The 17,922-nt window shown below is 53.4% G+C and overlaps 1 protein-coding gene across 1 annotated transcript; it reads left to right on the plus strand.

Moving 5' to 3' along the window:
• Positions 1-335: 335 nt before the first annotated feature.
• On the plus strand, positions 336-16,924 carry LOC115385799 (sodium- and chloride-dependent GABA transporter 2-like). Its single transcript, XM_030087877.1, has 15 exons — positions 336-549; positions 10,822-11,066; positions 11,161-11,295; positions 12,050-12,190; positions 12,263-12,353; positions 12,423-12,555; positions 12,639-12,773; positions 13,025-13,128; positions 13,694-13,818; positions 13,892-14,004; positions 14,079-14,216; positions 14,296-14,398; positions 14,503-14,603; positions 14,678-14,848; positions 14,937-16,924. The coding sequence occupies exons 2-15, from the start codon at positions 10,853-10,855 to the stop codon at positions 15,090-15,092; spliced, it is 1,860 nt and encodes a 619-aa protein (XP_029943737.1). The 5' UTR covers positions 336-549; positions 10,822-10,852; the 3' UTR covers positions 15,093-16,924.
• The last annotated feature ends 998 nt before the right edge of the window (positions 16,925-17,922 follow it).

Here is a 17,922-nt window from a genome sequence, read left to right on the forward strand (position 1 = left end):
TTTCAACAGAGCTCAACACAAAACATCCGTCAGAGTCATGATTGCTCAGCACAAATCAACACGTACGTTACAAACACAGGCCTTCAAACGCTCCGCTGCGCCTTAACTAAACAGGACAGGTTATTATCTCCAGTGCAGAGCTAAACAGGCGACTGTTGTACCTGTACAGAGGCCACGCCCCCACCTTAACGGCCGACTTATGGCCGCATTAAAGCTGAGCACCGAGACAACAGATGTGTGTATCAGCTGGCGTGTGTGTTGATAGTCGGCGCTGCCCGTCGGCTCCGCCTCCTGCATTCGATACACCTGTGATGAGTCACCTGGAAGTCTGCCTGCCCACCAGGTGAGCCGACGCATCCCGCATTCAAAGAGCAGGCTGCTGGGATCAGCTGGAGCTGCGGCGGATGGCGGCGGCGGCGGCGGCGGCGACTCATCTCCTCCTCCTGCCTGACCCACAACTATAAAACTACTGCCCCACTTCCACTCGGCGACCTGACGCTCGGCGCTGGAGAGAGACGACGGGAACGCAGAAGCATCAGGTTACTGCTGGTAGGTGGATCCCATTCATACACTACTGCAGGTGTGTGTGTGTGTGTGTGTGTGTGTGTGTGTGTGTGTGTGTGTTATGAAATGTTGGATATGTGGATTTTCTCGTCCAGCAGTACGGAGGAATCCTGTGAAATACAGCCTTGTGTGACAGTAGAAAACTAACGGTGACGATGAACCACTGAACGCTGGAAGCTGATTCTGCGCGGCATCGGGTTGGTCGGGTTTGCACGCCGTCACGTGCGTCTTCGGGTTCCTGTCGCCGGTGTGATTGTGGCGTGCTACGAGCCCACGCCTGCATGACACAGCAGAAGTTTCTAATTACGACCTGCGGCGGTAACGTGGCTGTTATCCGTCAACACAGACTCTGAGGTTTTTTTGTCCGACACGTGAGCTCAGGAAACCGTGCAGGAATCCGAGGTGTTTAAAGGTACCAGACTGACGGGTTCCAGGGTTTCTGGTGGGATTCTGATGGTTGAAGCTCATGTGGAGGGAGGGGGTCAGGTGTGGGGTCAGGGTCAGGGTTAGGGCTGACCCTGACCCTGCAGGGGTCCCTGCTTTGGATCCTCAAAATTAGATTTGTACGTTTCAGCAAAGCAGATTTTTAGCGAGAGTGGTGGACTCTGAAAGTGTTTTTGCTTCGCTGTGATGGTTTGGTGAATAAACACCCGGGGAGTCAGAGATCAGCTCTGCTCTGGGTCTCTGCTCGGATCTTGATTTGACGTGTCGGATTTGAGTTGTTTAAAGCATACCTGAGATGACTGGAACGCGGACACACACCCATGACAGGAATCATCTCGTTTTCGCCAATGACAACAATAATGTTCACAATAACAGCCAGAAGCAGCGAGGAAGGGAAGCTGTGAGAGTCCTGACCTGATCTCCCTTCAGGCTGACAGGTGACGCCCGCTCGCTCGCCCAGACACGAGTCTGGATTTACTTCAGCTTTTTAAAATTCTTCACTATTCAGTCTCCCGTCTTTTAAGAGTCCTTTGTTTGCTGGATGTCTTGCTTTGTTTCTGTGTTTTTGTGTGAACGGAGCCACACAATGAAACTTCCCCTTGACTGGAACTAATTAGTTTTCACGGAATACATAATTAATGCCTTTTTCATCGCTGTGCAGTTCACTTGAAACCTAAAATTAATGAGCCGGAACATTTTTTGGGAGAGGGGTTCGCCTCTGTCGACGCGCTCGGATCAAAGCGGCGTGGAGACGCAGGGTTTCCGTCCTGCTTCTGGCCCCGTCGCCTTCGCTCTGGCATCCTTTCACCTCCACAATAAAAGAAAGCCCACACGATGGTGGCGAGCAAAATAAGAGTTTGAAAGAGCTGTGAATCATTCCTTCTTGTTTTTATTGACATTTGACACATTGTCCCGAACGTTGGGGTCATCGGGGCGCTACTGCTGCAGCCTGACGTCATGTTAGCATGTGTGTTTTATTTAGCTGCGTGGGCTTTGTAGCGTCTGCCGGAGGCGACCGCGGGTGTTTCCACCGCCGCAGTGCTGAGGCCGCTGGCAAAAAGGAAAAAAAAAATGTAAAAGAATGAGGAGTTTTTAACAGTTCAGTCGTGTGACTGCGGACGGCTGGACGGGTGAATGAGTCTCTGTCGGAGAGTCTTCTCTATTCGGTGTCGTCCTCCCATGATGGAAGCAGATTTTATTGGAAGCACGTGTGTCGAAGACGGCGAGCTGTAAACGTTCTGCTGACTCTGTGACGTCTTGGCACGCTGTGGCGCCGACGGATGAGCTGCTGGCTGATCCAGCCTCTCCTGGTGTTTCTGCTGAATTGGTGAGGAAGAACAGACGGGCGGGTCGCCGAGCGTCCTCCGGTGCAAAGTCGTGTTGATGAAGTTCATTTTAAGAGCTTTATTGAGCATTTATTTAGCCAGCAAGTTCCAGTGAAACCAAGAGAGACTGGAAAAAGACAACATTCACATCCTGTCAAGGCTGAGAACATGAAGAAGAGATTCACATCTGGCCCGAATACAGAACCCTGAGGGACGCCTTCATTCATTTCTGCATTGTTTGATCTGTAAGATGAGTGTTTTTCACATCTTTTCTGCGGGATGCTGAAGAATTATCGTCTTATATTTCAAAAGAAATAAAAATAAAGGTCTTTGAAAGGAATTCCAGACCCGCCATGTTGAAATCCTGCCTCCTGGTTGGGTTTATGGGACATTACCTTCGTGCCCTTCGTAATGGCTCCAGCTCGGGTTTTAATTATCTCCCGCCTCAGCTGTTGCTCGGCTCCCCGCTGGCTGTGCAACAAACCGTCCTGGAACAAACTTGGTATTTATATCCCAATGTTCCCTTCTGGAACCTTTCCGCGCCGCGTAGTTCCTGACCGTGCCGCCGGAGCAGTCAGGAAGGTCGAGGGGCCCCTCGACGAATCCCCGGCGGAGCAGTGCGGCCCTCAGAGCCCCTTGACCAGGATGCTTAACCTCAATTAAGCGTCTCGGCAGCCGAGCGTGCGAGCCGTCCGTCTGCCGGGTCCGAGGCCTCGTCGGCCAGGAGCTGCCAAATCAGCAAAGAGCAGAGTAATGAAGTAATGAAATTACCTTCTGATGGAGGCGATGGCCTGTGGTGATATAATTACTTTTCTTGAATTCATGCAGAAGCGCTCCTCATTGCCGTCCAGAGAGACGCTGCACTCTGGACAAACAGAACCTCTGCCTGGTTTCACACATAAAGCATTGTGCCGTTTGTTGCTGGAGGGCTGAGGCCACATCAAGCGGGTCCTTATGCACCCGATATCCCGACTTATAAAAGTCCCATGATGTGAGCATTTAGCCTCCAGCTTCAGGCTGACTGAGCAGCAGGAATCTGGGTTTGTTTAGCTCCCCCCCCCCCCGGTTTTCTCAGAGAGCCCGGTTCAATGCAGGCAAAAGGCTGGGATGAGCAGTGGGAGAGAGGACGGGGTCACTTCTGTGTAAAATGATCCGGACAAACAGGCTCTTAATTAATCCGGCTCATTAACGCGTTACCTGGAGGGCTCAGTCAGAATCCACATCCGCAAACAAGAGGTGAGTTCACCGTGAGGACACGCGGCGCTTTCCTCGCAGATTTCACTCTGTTTCAGCCTAACATGATGCAGGAAGGACTTCGCCAGCCTGGATATGGAGTCAGTGTGTTTTCCACTATGGCGACACCTCTGGAAAAAAAGATGCTTCTAAATATTTCGCTTTGGGTTGCCGCAGTAAACTCCAGCCTGTCTGCGAAGAAAAGGTTCAGCGCAGTTTGAAATCTGTTGAAAATGCGAAGCCGTCTCCACCGTTGTCTTTATACACTCATTCAACCATCTGTGGCTCTTTTCATCTGGACGGCCGCCGTGTCGTCAGCTCGCTCGCCAACGCTAATCGCCATGACCAACTCGAGTCGATGTCCTTAGTCTGGAGGTAAACTTTCATTTGGAAAATCTGAAGGAAAACTGGATTACAGCAGAGCTGAACGGGCCCAAACCTTCCCTCGGCACCAGCGGATCACATGACTGCCCACTGCGGTTTCAAGACTTGTGTAGGGAAAACTTTCGCATTAAATCTCCAGGAAAGATTATCAGCAGCAAATATGTGGCCCGCCGCAAACCCCCGGGGAGCCCGGCGCCGTGTGGACACAGGGCCGGGCGCCAGAGTGAAACGACTCCTCGAGGAAGGCGGTTCGGCCGCAGGAATGTTTACCTATTTAGGACTCGGAGGTGAGGAGCAGCAGGTCTGATGGCGGCCACATCAGGACCCGACAGGCACCCCGCTGGGAGCGAGGTCAAACCCGTCCAGGAAACGCTCGTCAGCGACGCCTCCCGAGAATCAAGCGCTGTGGAGTCAAACCTGGACGTTTTCCATTCAGAGTTTTCTCTGCGGCCACATGCGGCTCTCTCGTCGCGGCTCCCTGCTGCTTTTTCATTTTGCTGCACAGAAGTTAATCTTTCAAAGAGATTCCTGAATACGGCAATAATGAAGGATCGCTGCTCTGGCTTTTAGCTTTCATTGAATTTTTTTCCACATATATGTCACTGTAAAGACTTTCAATACCACTTTCTCTCTGTCACGGCTGAGTGACAGTTTTGTTGCGTTTGTGTGGGCGTGTGTGTGTGTGTGTGTGTGTGTGTGTGTTAGAGCGATGAATGGATGCCTCAGGCTTTGTGTTGGAACCCGGAACGTGAGCTTTAATCAACAAGTATTCAACCGAGACTTCCGACACTGAGGGGTCCCATCAGCCCCCACGCCCATACCGACCAGCAGGGGGCTTCGGGTCCAGCTGGTCCTCACCTGACCTACCTGGCAGAATAAAGGTGAAACTCATGAAGAAAGTCATTCCCTTTGTGGTGGATGGATTGGCGTCGCTGGATGACTTCAGTGTTTGGTTTCTCAACACTTGCTGATTTTGTTGCTGAGTCATCATTTTGGGATTCTTTCCGGTTGCGTTGGTTTTTTTTTTTTTTTGAGCACGCCCGGCACAGAGATCTCCTCGGTGAGCTGAACGTCGGGCGGAGCGGCGGGCAACGCGCCATGACTCGGCACGCTTCCCCAAAGTTGCAGTGTCACCGTGAGTTCGCCGCCTCGGCGGATTCAGACACGTCTCATCTCGCACCCGGGTGAGTCAGTCGGTCCTTCAGAAAGCCGATAAACTTTGATGTGAACTCGGGCTTTTCAGTCCCCCGCCTGACTCAGACCTCGCCGAGGGATCCGGCCTTTGTGGCGACGGGGCGTTCTGTTGAAACAGCCGCCGCCGCAGCGTGGTGTTTGTCTTGGCGCCCATTGTTTTCTGTCGGCGCGCCGTGACGTGACGTGACCGGTGTTTGGGTAGGCCATCTGTTGGCCGGGATCCAGATCGGGTAACGGTGTCGGGTGTCGACACCTGACGCCTTCCCTTCACACTCTGGTCCCTACGGTTGGGACAGAAGGCGTGTTTACAGATCCCCTCCGAGCCTCGAAAACAAACAGCGACGCAGCCGTATGAATGAAAATGCTGAAGGAAACTTCTCTCTGAAGGCCTGGTGACAGCACTGCAGACGGGCGGGAAGGGATTTCACAATGACTCCTGCTGTATACCAGTGACCCACTGCCCCGGATCGCAGACGCCAATAAAGTCAGCTGTAAAGCATGCAGAAAGTGTGCGTGGCTACGCCTGGTCTGAGTTACACGCCGCCGCTCCGCAGTTAAAGAGGCTTCGGGTTTGTCAGGACAGAACAATGGCGGCTGTATGGACGGACCCTGTAAGACTCGGGGCTTTATTTGCCCCCCGGGGGGGGCAGAGCAGAGTCTCAGGCTGGTGTTCGTGCGCTCATGCAGCTCAGGAACTTGTGCATTGTATATGATTGCAAGACTTTTTACCACTTCCTGACTCTTGACCTTTGACGTCTCAATCTTTTCTTTTTTCTTTTTTTTCTTTAGGGTGCAATTTCCTTCAGCTAACGAGACAGACTGAAATAAACTGTAACATAAATTCACCTGAGGACTTAATTGCAGACTTAAGCTGAACGTAGAAATCTATACAAGGTATGATTGTAGTTTTGATGCTGATTACGTTTCACAACCCGGGCTGAGCTTGGCATTGTTTGGAGTTCATTACTGGATGTCATAAAGGTTTAGGAGTGTTCTAAATGTGGACCAGATGACGAAAAGATGGAACAAACCAGAGTAAAGTCCAAAACTTCGATATTCAAGAGTGAATGTTCCGTCTTCATTAGTCCATCTCTAGATTCACGCAGCCAACCGTCGTATACGAAGATAAAAAATATCCAAAAACAAGCATTTGCCTTCATGATCTAAACCTTGACGGTGGTACCCAGTAGATTTTGAAAACAAATTCATGTCCGAACGACCAAGCTGACCACAGTGTTGGGGAAGCTGAAGGGAACTGGCTGAAGCTGTCCTGCGCTCTTATTTTGGTGAATTGGACCAAGAACAAAGGCTGAAGGTCAGAGGTTTGTAACGAGGAGCTTCAGAGATCAAGTCAGGGAAAACCACAAGAGTGCACTTTCTGGAGTCTGGAGCAGATCTGGGTTGCGATCAAAATCTTTTATTTTGAAGGCTCGTGCTTTGGTATGTGTTGGAAAGTCAGTTTCACTCTTCACTCTTTTGATAAACCAGTTTTCTTTCTTAAAACCTCCATTTAATAAAAGAAAAAGAAAAAAGAGCCGGTGTTTTAGGGTTAATATAAAAGTCTTTTTGGGCGATTGAGGACGATGCAGGTACTTGTTTGTCTATTTCCCTTAAAGAAAACTGGATTTTTAGAGCTTTGTCTGACAGAAAAAGGATGTTTTGAACCAAAGAAGCAGCTCGATGTCCTTTTACGAGTGTTCTGATGTGTTTTTAAAAACACTTTCTCTCACTGTAATCTTTGCCTTGTGATCTGACCATAAAGCTTCATCAATAAAGCCATAAAGGCCGATAAAAGAATCACTATCAGGTCAAAACGTCTTGTCCTTTACTTTTCCCGAGCTCACACAGTTCAAGAACATGTCAAGGATGGCATAATCCTGCTGTTACACATTCCTGCTGCATTGTAACTTCTCAGTGCCGCTAGCGTCACTGATTCCACTGAGCTACTGGAGCGAATGTTCATAATGTGATTTATAATGCAAAAAGTGAGCTGCTTCTTTTGAGGAAGAAAATAATAGAGTTTAAAGTCAGTTCACATAAATAAAGAATGGTATAAATTTAGAAAATGAACTGAAATTGAGCAGTAGAGGTGTTGAAGGGAGTTTGGTAATGTTCATGGTTGGAATGATGTTTGAGTGCGTATATTCTCATTTCCAGGGAAAGGTCCCTGATTTGTGTGCGAGTAACATTCCAGGTAATGTCGCCGAGTGTGTCCAAGCAGTGGAATGCAATTTATGTGAATGGAGTCAGCGAAGCGGAGTGTTTGCAGGAGACGGTTGTGTTTTTTTTAAACGGGGGTCCATAAATGCTCGGCCGAATGGGCCCAGGCAATAACACAGGCCGTTAAACATGCCGGGAGCTGCTGGAGGCGGCCCGGACAGCCGGGGTCCGCACGCCGTCTCACGTTTCCACAATCCGAGGTGAACTGTGAAGCCGGCTGAACAATGAGCTGTATATGTGTGTGTGTGTGTGTGTGTGTGTGTGTGTGTGTGTGTGTTGGGCTGTAATGGAAAGCAGACACCGCCGGAGCAGCTAACTGGATTGACTTGGTGCTAAATGGCCACACTGTTTGCAGAGACGCTCGACGTTAACTCTGAATTATAGAGTCAGAAAAGCAGTAAGTGCTCAGATAATGTTGCTGAGTGAGATTTATGGACAGACACTTAGAAATCGGCATTTTTTTTAACTACTTAAAATGTGTTCAAAATAATTCTAAAACAGTCAAATGGGTACAGCAGGTAGAACAGCTAATCAGTACAAGACAACATAGAGTTCTCGTGAATATAGCATAAATATGAGCTGAGTTATCCTCATTTTAAAGACTAAACATGGACAAATGTCCCGTCTTTCCTCCTGAACCGCCATGGGGCTGGTTCAGCACCGATCATATCGGTGTTAAAGGTGATTCGTGCCGTCGATGCATGAATGCAGTAATAATCCAATAAAGCCTTTTCAGCCTGGGGCTCCTTAATTCCCGTTGACGAGGGATCATTTATGGGAAAGGCAGCGGATAAACGTGGGGCAGCGATCACACGGTATGGCGTCATGAAGTCTCACGTCACAAGGGAAAGTTTTTCAATGGATGGCCGTCCCTGCTCCCCAGCAGGTCTGTGCTTCTCTAGTTTTTATATCCTATTAGAACATTTGTCATTTAAGAAGAGTTTAGGTTTGTCTTATGAACAGCTGCGCCTGCAGACAGAAAGCAAAAGGAACCAGTACCATTCCAGTTTTTTTTTTTTTTTTTTGTCTAATCATCCGTGCAATCAGTGCAATCACGTCCAATCAGACAGAAGCGGACAAAAGGTGCGTGAAACAGGAAGGACGGCGGTTTGGAGAGCAGTCAGCAGAACTACAGTCACTCTGATTCAGCATCTTGTCAGCAGAGGCGTGTTTCTTTCTGGAGCAGGTGGATGCTGAACTCTTCTCTTTGCGTCCTTCTACTTCTTTCTTTTTTCTTTCCTTTTTTTTTTTCTTTAGAATATGTAACGCTTGTTAAAACCTCAGTACCCATGATGCAACTGCAGCTGATTTTGTAACCCTGTTTTTGCGGAGCAAACTTGGAGGTGGAGGCGCTGCACCGACCGCCGCCGCAGCCCCGCACACACACACTGACACACACACACACACACACACACAAACACACACAGATACACACACACGCGCCGAGGCTCGGGACAAACCATTCGGCCGCCGGTTCAGGGGGGTGGTCGCGGTGTGAAGGACTGCAGGAAACGCGGAGGTAGGCGACATAATGTTGAATTCTCCGCCTTTTCAGCCCTCTCGCGGCCCACCGAGCGGGCACGGGCGCGCGTGTTGAGCCGTGTCGCTGCCGGGGGGTTTCTTTCCAGAGCATCCCCGGAGCTCAACACGCCTCTGGGCTCCGGCGGTAAACTGTCACTAATATAACGGTAAGCTAACACCGACAGTAGCTCACGTGCTGCCGCACTGGCCCGATTCTCCTCTTTTTTCCCCCTCATTTTTATTAATTATTATTTTTTTAAACGTGGAGTCGGGCGGACATCGGGGCGCCGGTACACGGTGTTATGTATGTGTTCACATGGCTACGCAGAGGACGGTGTGGCGGAAGCGGAGTAACCCGGGGGTCAGAGAGCCTGTCCGGGGGGGGGGGGAGCAGCTCCATCCAGGAGGGGCAGAAACACCCCGCACACCGCTCCGTGCCCGCAACACGCCGCCACGAGTCACCGCGGAACCCCGCGGCGCTTCTTATGTACGAACACACAGCTCAAAAATTACCCGTTATGTATTCCACAGCCGGTGACGTCAGAGGGGAACTGACCATATTTGGTCACTTCCGGTTTTAGTTCCTGCTTCTAAAGCGACGACAATAACAAAAGATAATACCTGGAAAAACACCTGTAAAAAAGATTAAAACCCACAGCTGGCGCTGCATGGCGGATAGAACCTGTGTTGTTGTTGCTTTATGAACATGATCACGAATAAAAATGACTCATGAAAGTTGTGTACTTCTCTAATGATGTTGTTTTCAGTCAGAATCACAAATAAACAAAAAAAAATGTGGCTGGAGAAGTGACAGAAGTAGGATCAGAAAGCACTGTTGATGCTCTTCAGAATAAAGAGCAAAAACAAAGAAATTCCCTGCAGCAAGGGTTTTTTTTCATTACAAATTGAACTCACATCTTGAGAATAGTCCCACTGAAGTGGTTCCTCTGAGGCAGGAAGCAGGGTTCCAGTTCTCCACAGATTTAAGATATTAGGCTTAATCTTTCTTAGCTAATCTAGAGGGATTATAGCCGAGTTGTTACTGAAAACCTCTCGTGACACTTTATATTTATTAGAGAATAGAAATTTCTTGTGTTTTCTGAATAGAATTGGAGAAAATGTGACCTGAATGCGTCGATGTGGCCGTGTAGAACTCATTAGATGCATGTGATCTGGATAAAGAAGCAGTTCGCTCCACGTTCCCAGAGTCAGAAACATTACACTGTGTGTGTGGCGTAATCTGAAGTTGTGTAAACAGCAGGAGCTGGAGGATATATTATCCTGCTTAGAGTGTACAATATAAAAAAAAAATACTAGGTGTTTATTTTAAGGACAGGATGACTTTATAGCTTTACTGTGTTGTTTTGAAGTCCATATCAATGGGATTCCTGAGCGATGGTGCTGGGTTTGGCTCTCTGCACATGAATGATGTGGAGCTATTTGGTGGATTTGTGTTCTTTCCGGCCTGTGAGCAGCAGCTCCACCCTGCATCATCAAAGTGAGCGCTGAGAGCTGATCAGTCCAGCCTCCAGAGCTCAGCTTGCTGAGAGAGGATACCCACTTCCTGTTGGGTTAGCATGACTGATGTGAAACGATCAGAAGATCCGTCTGGAAGCTCGTGGTCCAAACCGTCCGAAGGCCCGTGCCCCGGGACAATGAGCGTATTGTTCTGGGAGAGATAAGTCCTCACAGATACTGGACTTGACAAATTTAGCCCCAAAGTGTCCTGTACGGCGCAGATAAAGGACGCACACCCACACAAACACGGCCTTGTGACACACATCTGAGATAAGTGCGGCCGCCAATCCAACCGTCGGATCATTCTCCTCTCTGCTAGTCAGTCGCTGGCGGCCGCGAGGATGTGAGTTGAGCGCTCGGCGCACTTTGTGTTTTCTGTCTTTTTGACTGTGCCGTCATGTTCTCGCCGTCTTCCCAGGGGTGTGTGCGTTTCCCTACCGCAGCCGGTGATGGCCGACCAGGCGCCGCCGCGTCAGACCGACGCGCTGCTGTGCAAGCTGTCGCCGCCGGGCCTTCCCAACGGGAAAGAGGCCGCCGAGGACGAGCTGCTGGCCCGGGGGCAGTGGGCCAGCAAGGCCGAGTTCCTGCTGGCCGTGGCGGGCCAGATCATCGGCCTGGGCAACGTCTGGAGGTTCCCTTACCTCTGCTACAAGAACGGAGGAGGTAGGAAGGCGGCGAGTGAGCGGAGCCGGCGTTTCCCGTCTCCTCTTGAAGCGACCCGGGTGTGTATGTGTGTGTGTGTGTGTTTGTGTTGCAGGTGTGTTCTTCATCCCCTACCTGCTGTTCCTGGTGCTGTGCGGCATCCCGCTCTTCCTCCTGGAGACCTCGCTGGGGCAGTACACCAGCCTGGGGGGCGTCAGCGCCTGGAGGACCATCTGCCCGCTGTTTGGAGGTACGCCCGGTCCGGCACCCCCCCTGCTGGGAGCCCGGACGCTCTGAAAGCGAGACGGACGAACCAGGCCGTGACATTGACACGGCTGAAGCAGCTTTCTGTTGAACCTGATCGCTGAATGAATAAAATAGACTTCGATATGTCTGAACTTGAACAACCTGAACCTCCGCCTGTCTCACGTGCGCTGAGAAGCCTTCTGGTAGTCCTTCCCTATCAACAGTTTTCGAGAATTAAATCCGTCCTATCTGCCGCTGCGGCAGCGTCCTGATAAATCCGCGGCCTGCAGCGCTGCACTCGCTCGTCACGCCGCCAGAGAAAACACGCCACTGCGTAAACAACGGGTCACGGCTGAGCGTCGGGAACTCCCTGCTTTCAGCAGCGAATAAAGGCACGGAGAGCCTCCTCGCATTCAAATGAAACAGCCGAGCGACCGGCAGGAATGTAAACCATCAGACCGGAGATCTACGGGTCGACCTGGAGCAGCAGAGCAGACCAGGGTGACGTGGAATCATCGCCGCTACAGTTAATTCAGCTTAATCTAAAATGAATGAGCTTGTTTCTCGGGGAATCGTATGAGCTGCAGACGCTGAGGAAAGTGTCGGTCGGGAGCATCGATTGGAATTCCTCTGCGGCTGCAACATTTTAGCGTCGTCGGACGAAATGCTAAACGCCGTTAGCGGCGCCACAGAAGGCTCTCGGTCGTCTGGATGAAGACGAAGCGGCTGTGACCGGAGTGTGTGTGCTGTGCCTCCAGGCCTGGGCTACGCCAGCCAGGTGATGATCCTGCACGGCTGCGTCTACTACATCGTCATCCTGGCGTGGGCGCTCTTCTACCTGTCCTACAGCTTCCAGGCCGAGCTGCCCTGGTCGCACTGCAACAACACCTGGAACACCGGTCAGTGGAAACGCACCCGCCTGTAGCGCGGCGCTAACGCTAACGCTAACCTGCCTGCCTGTGCCCCCGCAGCGGCGTGCGTCCTGTTCGAGCACCACAACCAGACGGCCAACGCCAGCAGCCTGCCGGTCAACGCCACGTCCCCCGTCATGGAGTTCTGGGAGTGAGTGCAGCCGGGGCGGTGAGGCCGGGGCGGCGGGCGGCGGGCCGGACTGACGTGTGGCTGTTGCAGGCGGGAGGTGCTGCGTCTGTCCGCCTCGCTGGACGAGCTGGGCCCCATCAACTGGAAGCTGGCGCTGTGCCTCGCCGCCGTCTGGCTCGTCTGCTACTTCTGCGTGTGGAAGGGGGTCAAATCCACCGGCAAGGTGAGCCCCAGGAGGGACGACCCCCCCAGACCGCCGTCGTCCCCGGAGCCCGTGCTGAACGCGGCGCCGCGTGTCGCCTGCAGGTGGTGTACCTGACGGCCACCTTCCCCTACGTCATGCTGCTGGTGCTGCTGGTCCGCGGCGCCACGCTGCCCGGCGCCGCCCAGGGCATCGTCTATTACCTCAAGCCCAACCACACCCGGCTGGCGGACCCTCAGGTACGGCGCGCGCACACACACACACACACACACACACACACACACACTCTGTCTGTTTTCTTTCTGGTCTTCTGCTCTGAGGGAAGCGGGGACGGAAGAATCACCAAATAAGCTTTGGTGCAGACGTGAGAACGTCCACCTGCTCCTCCTCCGACTCTGTGGCGTTTTGTTGACGTCTCGTGTTCAGCCTCAGACAGCAGATAAAGCCCCCGTCCTGTCCCCCCGTCCTGTCCCCCCGTCTCCCCCCCCAGGTGTGGATGGATGCTGGCACCCAGATCTTCTTCTCTTACGGGATCTGCCTGGGAAGCCTCACAGCTCTGGGAAGTTACAACAAATTCAACAACGACTGCTATAAGTGAGACGCGTCGTCACACACACACACACACACACACACACACACACACACACACACACACACACACACGCACAGTCTCGTATTTCTATCCTTGTGGGGACCTTCCATTGACTCCCATTCATGTCTAGCCCCTAACCCTGACCCTTACCCTAACCCTAACCCACACCACAACAAAGCCTAACCCTAAAGAAATGTTTTTGCACTTTCACTTTTTTCAGTAACAACAACATGGTCAAGAAAACACTGTTTCTCCTACTTAGGACCGGAAAAAAGGTCCCCACAAGGCACGTCGTTTCACGTTTTGCTATCCTTGTGGGGACATTTGGCCCCGACAAGGATAGAAATACAAGAACGCACACACACACACACACACACACACACACACACACACACACACACACACACACACACGTGTAAGCTCCCGCCGGTCAGATGGCTTTCAGGAGGAATGGCTGGAATGGACAGAGAAAACACTCCGGCTCAGCCACACCTCGAAGAGAAGCGGCGGCGGCGGCGACCATGTTTCCCGCCGTCCCGCCTCCCTCACCGCCGCCCGTCTCCGCAGGGACTCCTTCATGCTGTGCCTCCTGAACAGCAGCACCAGCTTCCTGGCCGGCTTCGCCATCTTCTCCGTGCTGGGCTTCATGGCGGAGGAGCAGGGCGTGGACATCGCCTCCGTGGCCCAATCAGGTGAAGCCGCCGCTTCAGCAGCGCGTTGCTTTATGGAAGCGTGACGCTGACCGTTCTCGCCGTTCGGCCTCAGGACCCGGCCTGGCGTTCATCGCCTACCCCCGCGCCGTGTCCATGATGCCGCTGCCGCAGCTGTGGGCCGTCTGCTTCTTCCTCATGATCATCATGCTCGGCCTGGACACACAGGTACCCCACAGCGCCCCCCGCTGGTGTGTTTGTTACCCCGCCCCCCCGCGCTCTGACTCCGCCCTCTCCGTCAGTTCGTCAGCCTGGAGGCCCTCATGACCTCGGTGACCGACCTCTACCCCCACCTGATCCGCCGGGGCCACCGCCGCGAGCTGCTGCTGCTCTTCTTCTGCGTGGTCTGCTTCCTGGTGGGCCTGGTCATGGTCACGCCGGTAAGCCCCGCCCCCGACCCGTCCGTCCCGCCGCTCTGACCTCTGACCTTTCCCTGACCACCTCCTCTCTGGTGCGCAGGGCGGGCTCTACGTGTTCCAGATCTACGATCACTTCTCCTGCAGCGGCGCCAGCCTGCTGCTGCTCTCCATCTTCCAGTCGCTGGCCATCGGCTGGGTGTACGGTACGACCCACCGCCGCCGCCGCCGCCGCCGCCGCCGCCACCGCCGCCGTGCCACGCGGCGGTCGGACGACCTCTGACCGAACCTCGCCTTTCCTGCGTTTCAGGCGCCGACCGCTTCAGCGCCAACATCAGGGACATGACGGGCTACAGCCCGATGGCCGCCTTCAAGGTCTGCTGGAAGTACCTGACGCCGGTGGTCTGCTCGGTGAGTCCCGCCCCCCGCCCCGCCCCCCGCCGCTCCGCACGCCGCTGACCTCTGACGTCCGGCCCCTCCCCCAGGCGACCTTCATCTTCTCGCTGGTGTGCTGGTCGCCGCTGCAGCTGGGCCGCGGCCTGGCGGCGCCGGGCTGGGCCACGGCGCTGGGCTGGCTGCTCACGCTGTCCTCCGTGTCGCTGCTGCCCGTCTGGGCCGTCTACGCCCTGCTCACCACGCCGGGGACCCTGGCGCAGGTCGGCCCGCTCGCTCGCTCGCCCTGTTTCCACGGAGACGCGGCGCGGCTCGGTACTAACCCGGTCCTCCCCCTCCCCTCCCCCGCAGCGGTTCCAGCAGCTGTGCAGCCCCGCCGCCTCCTCGCCGCTGACCTTCTACCACATCTCCTCCAACGGCCTGGCGCCGCCCTTCAGCTCCTCGCTGCCGCTGGCCGAGAAGAGCAAGGAGCAGCTGCCCGCCATCGTCCAGGAGCACAAGACCTAAGAGAGGTGGACCCACGCGCCACGGGGGGGCGCCGCCGCGCTGCTGTCGTCCCAGTCCCCGTGGCTGGATCCGGACCGGACGTGCCTTCGTACGCGGCCTTGTCTCAAAACCACCAGGAACCGCTCTGGTTCCAGGTCTCTCTCCAGGGTCCAGCCACAGGTTGAGACGCAGTCAGCTGAACCCGCCTCACCGGCCCGGCTCGAAAAAAACAAAAACCAACGGCACACACTCCTGGATCTTATCGCTTAACTTCACATCTTTGCCTTTCTTTTTTTATTTTTATGTTATTTTATTTCGTAAGTTTAGCAGCGTCACTCACGGCTCCTGTCCCGGCCGCCGCCGCCGCCGTCTGGCTAAACGGCTCCATGAGTCGCCTTGTTCACGGCGAGCCGCTCTCGCTCCTCACTGCCAACGCATCGCCTCGCCTCTCGCCGGGACGCGGCGCCGGGCGGCGGGTCGGGTTTGTACAAAGGCGTCAGAAACACATCTTTTCACTGTATCGACTGTAAAAACGGGCAAACATGCAATCACCCGGACCGGCGGTTTTCAGAGTGCGGCGGCGAGGCGAGGCGAGGAGCGCAGCTTTTCAGGCTGGGCTTAAAGACCCAGCTGATGCTTCAAATTAAAGAACTGTCTATGCAGGGCGACAGCCACGAGCAATAATTACTGAAAATGTGAGAATTATGAAGAATTCCAACGTGAAAACCAGTCATCTAGACCCCACACACACACACACACACACACACACATACACACACACACACACACACACACACACTGACTGCGCTTCACTGATGTCATGTCATATCGCGTCGTTCATGATGACCATTACTTGAAATTTGCGTCACTGACTGGTTCACTGCCGCCTCAAAGAAATGCTAGCTAGCTAAAGAGACTAGCGAGCTAAAGAGACTAGCTAGCTAAAGAGACTAGCTAGCTAAAGAGACTAGCGAGCTAAAGAGACTAGCGAGCTAAAGAGACTAGCTAGCTAAAGAGACTAGCGAGCGAACAATCATGCTGAAGCTGCGCCGATCCCGGAGCGTTTCCTCGGTGAAACAACGGCACGATACTGACTTGATTCTGTTTTTAATCAGTGGAAATGGAAGTTTTGTGGCTCCGCGCACCACCTAGTGGACAAACTAGGAAATGACAGTTTGCAAAGTCAGCCGGGCCGAAGCCGTTTTTAGGACGGTGTAAAGGAGGAAGGCGCTCGCCGTCCTGCACTCTGAAAACCCCCGATCAATCATATGCAAACGAGGAGCGTCCTCACAGCCTCGCCACGTCACTGCTGCTCGGTAGAACTTCCTTTATGAAGTGCAGAAGCTCCGTCTCGCCGCCGACGGCGCGATCAGCGGCGGAGAATGTTCCTTCAGAGAAGCTGAATGTAAAAGAAGAGAGAAAGGTTTGTCTCCCTGTTTACCACCGCACCAGACCGAACAGCTTTAAGCATTTACTTTGTTTTGTTTTTTTGTTTTTTTAACATTCGGGGCGCCTCCGGCGACCACGTGACCTGAACTCGCCGTACTGTAACAGAATGTGCTCGCCCGCCGCCGCGCGGACCAGCCACACTTTGTGTTTTACAGAGAGTAGGATGTTTGACGTGTTTGAAGACGTTTCTGTTCGGGGAGGAACTCGAAGGTCGAGTGACAGAATCTCATATATCGGGGGGGGAAGGAAGCGCTACGCCTGTTGGGTGTCTTTCGAGGGACTTTGGTTTGTTTGGAGTTGATCCTCTGTTTACAGGTGTGAATATCCATACAGTGTATGTATCTCTTTATTTACCACCGGGTTCCTTGTATCGTTATTTACTTTTTTCTAAATGAAGACATTGTGGATAAAAGACTTTGTGCCGACTGTTTCTTTCACGTCAAGCGAGAACCGTGTGTGTGTTTGTACACGTGCAGGTGTGTGTACCTGTGGTCGAAACCCCCGGAGACTCGTCGCCATGGCAACAGATGCTGAGGACAGAGGGAGAGAGAGAGGCGCTCAATCAGCTGTTTGACAAAACGCTGCCCTGCAGCTTTTTATCTGATGGGAATTACTGGCTTGATAACATCCATGGAGAGATGCAGGAGGAAGAGGAGGAGGAAGAGGAGGGTGACTAAAGATGGAGGACAGCAGCAGCAGCGCCGGGGGGGAGGAGGAGGGGGGGGGTTCTGACACCAGCTCTGAGACTGAGCCTGGCGGTTATGTAAACGGCTCGGCTTGTCAATTAACCGTATCGGATTCCCTCCATCGTAGGAAGTGCCTCCTCCCACCTCCCCCTGCGCGCGCGCGCACACACACACACACACACACACACACACGTGGCTCTGCACGCGGATGCTCGCTGCCACTTGTTTTGGTGCCGATACCATGAAGCGGCCGCTCTGCACGTGTGGCTTTAACGTCCATATGGCTGCTCTGGCATACATCACGCTGGCAGGATTAACGGCGGGGGGGGGGGGGGGGGGGGGGGGGGGGCAGTGCCACTTGTTTTCATCACATGCGCACACACAGATCCAGCTGCATCCATGCTGCACACATAAGCTGTGGAAACTCATTCATGGATGTGCACACACACACACACACACACACACACACACACACACACACACACACACACACACACACACACACACTCTCTCTCTCTGCAGGTGCTGCACTCTTCACTTTGGGAGTGAAGGAGCGGACAGGAAGGAGGAGACGGGCAGTGGGGGTGGGGGGGGGGGGGGGGCACGTTGCATAACAGCTGGCCGTCTCGGACGTGAAGTTCTGCTGGTTACCGGGTCCTCAGCAGGGCCGGAGCAAGAACCCCGGCAGCGCCAGGGCTCCCAGCACTCAGCCCCCC

Source organism: Salarias fasciatus, unplaced genomic scaffold (genome assembly GCF_902148845.1).
Source record: "Salarias fasciatus unplaced genomic scaffold, fSalaFa1.1, whole genome shotgun sequence".
NCBI lineage: Eukaryota > Metazoa > Chordata > Actinopteri > Blenniiformes > Blenniidae > Salarias > Salarias fasciatus.

Bases quoted from the DNA above. Each gene is read 5' to 3' on its own strand.
- LOC115385799 (XM_030087877.1), top strand. From the start codon at position 10,853: ATGGCCGACCAGGCGCCGCCGCGTCAGACCGACGCGCTGCTGTGCAAG. The intron at 12,354-12,422 runs GTGAGTGCAGCC...TGGCTGTTGCAG, and splicing joins CCCGTCATGGAGTTCTGGGA to GCGGGAGGTGCTGCGTCTGT. The intron at 14,217-14,295 runs GTAAGCCCCGCC...TCTGGTGCGCAG, and splicing joins GCCTGGTCATGGTCACGCCG to GGCGGGCTCTACGTGTTCCA.